Source organism: Pituophis catenifer, unplaced genomic scaffold (genome assembly GCF_029215685.1).
Source record: "Pituophis catenifer annectens isolate HBS135680 unplaced genomic scaffold, rPitCat1.0.hap2 SCAF_7, whole genome shotgun sequence".
Classification (NCBI taxonomy): Eukaryota; Metazoa; Chordata; class Lepidosauria; order Squamata; family Colubridae; genus Pituophis; species Pituophis catenifer.
Genome location: NW_027256887.1, coordinates 63,763,058 through 63,770,164, shown reverse-complemented (window position 1 = coordinate 63,770,164; position 7,107 = coordinate 63,763,058). Strand labels below are relative to the sequence as shown.

At 40.2% G+C, this 7,107-nt stretch overlaps 1 protein-coding gene across 1 annotated transcript; it reads right to left on the bottom strand.

The window, feature by feature from the left end:
* Positions 1–3,353: 3,353 nt before the first annotated feature.
* SSTR3 (somatostatin receptor 3) lies at positions 3,354–4,586 on the bottom strand. Its single transcript, XM_070947223.1, has one exon. The coding sequence runs from the start codon at positions 4,584–4,586 to the stop codon at positions 3,354–3,356; it is 1,233 nt and encodes a 410-aa protein (XP_070803324.1).
* Between the last annotated feature and the right edge of the window lie 2,521 nt (positions 4,587–7,107).

Sequence of the window (7,107 nt, the reverse complement as noted above, 5' to 3'; positions counted from 1 at the left end):
TAAATTATATGTTTATGGGCTCTCTGTTTGAGGGTGTCTGCATACTGTTCCTCCACAACCAAAAACAAGATAAAATGCAGGACAAAGACTGCTTTTACATCAGATAAAACCTATGTCTTTGATGTATTCAGGGTCCCTCACGCAGATGTTTTTAATTATTATAAGATTGAAAAGATGCAGGAAATGCCCAGATTCCATCTAACTGGAGTCTCAAAGACAGAAATTGGCCACATGTTAAGTGTACAAACTGTGCTATGAGGAAAAGGTATAATTTGAGTTGATTGCTGTACAAGTACAATATTTTCCTCAAATCCCTTCTTGTCACTTCAAACCCACTGGATGAAGTGAATCTCTCCTTTTCTCATGTCTTCCAAAGTCTCCTCTGAAACTCTGTGTCCAAAATCACATACAGAAATCTGGATTATAGGAGGGTATCTTAGCAACCGGAGATACGGAAAAGTTATAAAGCTGAAGTAAAGCCCTGTAACAACTGAAGGAGATGGGTCTGTGTGCCCACTTGATTACTCTCCCACCTTTTTTTAAGCCTTGTATGTAATGTCCCATGTGTGTTACATGACTTCAGAAGTGCTGCTTTTAATATCTGCACAACAGGTAGAAATGCAAGAAAGGACAATTTCCTTGTAGGAAGAGTGTTACTATTGAATTTCAGCTTATAGGAAGATTCTGGTTCACGCAATTTGATTTGAAAAATGTCCACAAAGTTTAAAGAAGTATAGATGACAGCATCAAATATCTGTGGGGAGTTGTAACTATTCCCAGTGTATCTATTCCCATCTCTCTGTTGAACGTTAATACAATAAACTTCTATCTTATAACCTTGAAAGACATAGAAGAACTACTGGAGAGGAAAAAAGGGGATATTACTATTCCACCAAAAGAGAATCATATTGCTCAGATTGAACTGTGTAGCTCTTGATTTTCAGGGCTTTGGTCCCCAAGTCTCTGGCTGTGAGACCATGTTTCTGAAGCTGGCCTCATCAGATCAGTTGGGGTTGTTGCTAAATCTACCAGCCTCCTTGTTGCATGACAACCTTCCTGCCTGAGCTGCTTCAGGTCATCTCAGGGTTGGCAGCAAAGTTCCCCAGGCTTATGGTCCTGAGAGATTCCAACCCACCATGGGCCTATCCCAGATTATTTTGGGCCTGACTCAGGGCAGTGGTCACACAGCAGATATAACCTTGTTGGAGCAATGGCAATGTGATCTGGTAAGGGATCTAGCATTATCCTCCCTGCAATGTGCTCTACATGGGCTGCCCTTCAAGAGTATCCAGAAGTTTCAGCTGGTGCAGAATGCAACAGCGCAGGCAGTTCTTGGGGACCCTAGAGAGACCCATGTTACATCACTGTTCTGTAAGATGTACTATCTGCTAGTTTGCTTCCAGGTCCACTTCAAGGTGTTGGTTATTACCTTTAAAACCTTCCACACCATGGCTGTCTGAGAAACCAGCTCACCTTGATGGGATTAGCCACCCACACTGCCATTTTGTGGACCCCATGTGGAATTTTGGCTGGTCGGGTCAGGTAGAAAAGCCTTGTCTCCTATGGCTCCCACCCCCTAAAACATTTCCCCCCCCTCCCCATGTCACATCCATGTCACATCCGCTTCCACCCATTTGGCCTTCCAAAAGGCCTTGAAGATATGACTGTGCCAACTAACCTGGGGTCCCAATGGGGATGTGGCGCTTTGGAGGTGCTCTGGATAACACCCCAGTTTCTCCCTGAGTACATTTTGCTCCCTCCTGCTTGGTTTTATTTTAATTGATTTTTAAATTTAAGATCCTAATATTTGTTTTAATGTTTTATAATGCATTTTATTTAATGCCTGTAAGTCGCCTGGAGTTGTCTTTGGTGAGATGGACAATATACAAATTTGATAAATAAAATAATAAATAAATAATAGATTAATATGCTGGTGGGAAAAATATTTATTGTATTTGCTTCCTGAAATGAATTGTTTATCCAAAACACTGGATATTAGTGTTTCTTAAAAACAAATATATCTCATTTTTTTGTTTGCTTGTTTGCACATTATTAAAAGACTGCATTGCAGGCATGGGCCTTTACATTTTAAAAGAAACATTTTACTGCAATAACCAGTCAGCAATATAGCCCAATGTAGTTCTGAAGCAGGAAAGTTATTTCCAGTTTGTCACAGGTTGCACTCGTTGTAACTCTCAGCAGCACTTTAAAGAAGCTCCACCCTTTCCTTGATTTTGGAGGGATGGTTACTTTGAGGTACCATTGATGGGCAATCACAGTTAATAAAGGTAAAGGTTTCCCCTATCCAGTTGTGTCCGATTCTAGGATGTGTGCTTATTTTCGTTTTTCAGCTGAGGGAGCCAAGTGTTGTCCAAAGACATTTCCGTGTTCATGTGGCCAGCATGACTATATGTTGAGGTGCATGGAGCACTGTTACCTTCCCACCAAAGTTTATCTACTCACATTTGCATGCTTTCAAACTATTGGGGGGGGCAGGAACTGGGGCAAGTAACAGGAGCTCACCCCATTTCCTGCTGAGAAACTCAGCGTCTTTAACCACTGAGCCATCACTCCCCCTAAGTACAGTTATTCCATATCCAAAAATATTTCCTTTAGAGATCTGAATACTGCATATTAGATTGCAAAATAAAATAAAAAAAAATCCAAATAACCATTAGAAGGCAAAAAAGATACATTTTATGTTTCCTTGTTGCCATGTGGTAAGGATCCAGATTTTTGAGATCGAGATGTACTAGGCCTAATTGTAAATAGACTTCTGTCTATCAGTAGGGAGTAAGGAAGATGACCTTGACAAGATATGAGGGAACCTAGGCCAAAGGGATTAAACATTTTTGAATTCTGCAATGAGATAACATTTGGAAGTGCCTCAGTATTCCTATTTAACTAAATAATATGAAGGAGGAGGAGGAGGTACAATCAGACATGCAAGGTTCTGTTGTTATAGCTGGACTCAATAAAAGTAGCTTTAGCCTTCCTGTGGAGTGGATTTCTAGGTTTGTTCTCCCTAGAGGGGCTGGGAAATTTAGTTGAACTTTTGCTTAGTAGTTGATTCCAATTTTCAGTCTCTGAGCATTTGCAAAGAACAAAGACAATTTTATTCCTACTTCTAACCTTAATGATGGGTCAACTCTGTTCTCAGAAATACCATTCTGTTCAATTAAACTGTTTTATAGAAAAAGGTATGGTCATGTTAGTAGAGTACCTTGTTTCAAAAAGACATCACAGGACTGATTATTACTGTAAAACTCCTTAATTTATGAATTATTCTTTAAAAAAAATATTATTAGTCTCTGCCAGGCAATTTCAGGAGAAAGAGATCCATTTCCCAATCACTATAAACAGCTGATGTTAACTATGTTGGGCTTCTCACCACTTATGGGCTCTTCAGTATTTGGCTTGTGTTCATTGTCTCTTCCTGGATCACTGGCAGGTTCACTCTCTTGCTGTCCTCTACTACCATTTTGGGTAATCTTGCTGATCTCCTTTACTTTAGCTAACATTTCTTCTTCCTCCTCCTCCTCCCCATCTTCCATATTATCTGCAGTTGTTGCCATGGCTACCTCTTGGTTCTGCACTCGGCGGGAGGGTCTCAAGATGGCTTTGCGAAAACCCTGTTTGAACCGATAGGAGAGGAAACCATAGATGATAGGATTGGTGCAACTGTTGGCATAGGGCAGGACAACAACCAGAAAGTAAATACCAAAGAGTGATGGTTCCTCAGGCAAAGTCCATATGACGTTGATGATGTTGAGCATATAGAAAGGTAGCCAACAGAGTACAAAGACTGCCACCACAATTACTACCATGCGTGTGATCCTCCGTTCAGAGCGTTTGCGTTTAGCTGTCAGTGCTCGCACCTTTCTGCCTGATGAACGAACCTTGACAACAATAAGCAGGTAACACAAGCAGATTACCAGCAGTGGCCCAAAGAAGCCGAGTGTAGCTGTGTAGATGATGAAACCAGCTTTCCATACTGAAGCAGGCTCAGGCCATTTGATGTGGCATGTACTCATACCATGTGGGACTTCTGAAAACACTACCACAGGCAGCACCACTACAGATGAGATTACCCACACAGTGGCACTGACAGTCTTAGCGACTCGGACTGTCCGCCATTTTGAGGATTTCACAGGGTGCACCACAGCCAGATAGCGGTCAATGCTCATCACGGTGAGGCAGAAAATACTAGTAAATTGGTTTATGGCATCCACAGCCATCACTAGACGGCACATAAATGACCCAAAAGGCCAATATGATAAAGCATTTTGTGCTGCCAAGAAGGGTAGGCCAAGCATAAAGAGTTCATCTGCCAGTGCCAAGTTGAAGATATAGATGTTAGTCACTGATTCACTTACTGAATGGCACAAAACCACATAAATGACTAGAGAATTTCCAGCTAGTCCTACAACACAGACAATGAGATATACCAGTGGAATAAGGACACCACTAATATCTAGGCCTAGACTAGAAGCTAGGGATAAATTTCCAGAAAGAAAGGCTGTACCAGAAGTTGTTGAATTCTCTTCCCAAAAAGCCACTGTGGTGGTGAAGTTGAAATTGTCCATGGCAGAAAAAGGAGGGGCAGGAAACAAATATCCACAGGATCCCTTGGGAGGACTCTGCATTTGAGAAGAACAGAAATAGATAATTTAACATTCATCTTATAATCCACAAGCATTCTAGATAGTTAATATGTAACTCTACAGAGAATTTAAGATATGGAATAGCAAGTGATGTCCAGTGAATCTCATGACTACAGGCTAGAATTGTCTATATCTCTCCATTGCTTCTAATTTTGATTATAGTGGAGATTTCTCTTTCAGTTACCCCTATTCCTAAATTAAGGCACACTAAGAATTGGAATCAATGGTAAATTTACAGAGAAAATTTATAGAATAAAGAGGGGGGGGAAAGAAACTTGCCACATTAAAAAAAACTTGAAAAATGGGGCAATCTTTATCTTCAGGATATCACAAGAGAGCAGATTGTTGTGTATAATGAAGTTGGGAATCAAATAAATAATGGAAACAACATGAAATCCTATCAAGTGGTCGGACTTAGGTTCCATACCTAATAAAAGTGAAGGTCAACAGCTACAACAGACAGAACTCTAATGTATATTAAGAGATATTCTTCAACCAACTCAATCATCTTGCATTGCCAAAATTATTCATTCTAACTGCAAATTAGATCCCGGAGTTCATTTATAACATATTCTCAAGACAGTGTTTCTAAGAAGAGCAAGTCTTGTCAGCTAAATATTTAATTGATGCCAGTGTAGCCTTAGAGAGTCAGTCTGATGTTAAAGGCTCTGGCTGCAAATCAAGAGACTCTGAATTCTAATCCTGTCTTAGATATAAAACCAGTTTGGTGATTCTGAGCCAATCAATCTCTCTCAACTCGAAGGAGATAATGGCAAACCACTTCCAAACACATTCTTTTCCAGCCTGAGGACCAAAGTTGGATTTAAGTAATCTACCAAGAGACACATTCAAAAATGCCAGTAAGGTAATGACTAAGAAGTGGATGATTAGGGCAAAAACTAAATTTGGAAGGGTCAGAAGAAAAACAACATTTTCAGACAGGCATTTAAATTCCTTTCATTTAACTGATTATTTCCCATATATTTAACAAAGTCTTGTTACTACTCCATTGTCAGCGAGAACTTTTGAAGGAACTCTTGTAACAATATCCCAAGGTTTTTTATGGCTGCATGCAATTCTGGCTCCCTAGTTATATATCAGTTTTATCTCCTGTCAGTCTATTTAAAAAAACAAAAAGAATAATGATTAGAGGAGATTGCAGGGCATGGAAAGTATGAACACAGGGTTTTATGATTGAATGAAACAGAGGAAGGCAACCTAATCCCAGTTAACAACTCCCAAAACACAATAGGAGCCTAAGTATGATTGTCTAACCCACTGTGTGTGCAGTACTTCAAACTTTGTGATTCATTTTCCAACAAAAAAGACATTAAAACACATATATTAGAGAGGAGACAAGAAAAAGGCACTAGAGATGCATATATACAGTAGTAAAAATAACATCCAGAAATGCTTTATATTAGGGGACTTTTTACAACAAAACATTTGAAGCAAAACTGAACATAAAAATTACATATTAGATGATATCAATGCCGAAACATCTATTCATGGCAAATGTTAAATCAGAAACTGATGGAAACAGAATAGAATATACTTAAGACTAAAAAAATATGGGGACTTCCGGTGGCTCCGCAGACGTCGAGGACGGTCTCCATAGACCGCCAGCCACCCGATCTGTTAAAACCGCCCTGACAGCGCTAAACAGCTGTCCGGCGGTTTGAAAAAACTCTCCTTTGGGCAAAGAAGGAGAGGAGAGCCGGAGGGGGTGGGTAGAGCTCCCCGAAAGTCACTGGATTAATTCCAGGGACTCGGAGGGTGAGAACTCCTCAGTTCACCCCTCCCATCGCTCCGGATCGCTGGTGCCTCTGTCTTCAGAGCAAGACGTCTGCGTCCAATTCTGCCGGCAAACAGTGAGTTTTAATGATTTTCAACAAGGCAGACAGAGCGGAAGCAAGAGTGCAAGCTTTTTAAGAGAAACAGAACTTAACTCTGTGAATACATTGTTGCAAACGGAGCTCTCTGGAGCTGGAGGCTGGGAGGAAGCCTTTGTTATGGGCGGAAGGGAAAGTGAAAGTTAAAAGGAAACTGCTTGTTAATAGCCCTCTGCCTGAAGAGAAAACTACTGGGTTTTGAGTATAGTTTGAAGAGAGGATTGTTTATTTTGGAAAAACTTTGGAATATACTTTCTAAGACTGTTTACAAGATTTTCTGGCTGTAAAAGGAAAACTTTTCTTTAAATAAAATGGCTGCTAAACAACTAAAGCCACCAACTTCTAAAGGGGGAGGAGGTTCCCCTGTAGTGACTCAAAAACAACAACTTCCGGCTGATACACAGTCACAAGACCTTAAAGAATTTATAATGGGTGCCCTGAATAATCAGACAGAAATGATGAAAGGATTTTCAGAGGAGTTAAAGAAACTTACAAGTGTGGTGGAGGAAAAACATGATGAAATAAGAGATGACATTGTTTATGTAGTTTCA

Bases quoted from the DNA above. Each gene is read 5' to 3' on its own strand.
- SSTR3 (XM_070947223.1), bottom strand. From the start codon at position 4,586: ATGGACAATTTCAACTTCACCACCACAGTGGCTTTTTGGGAAGAGAAT.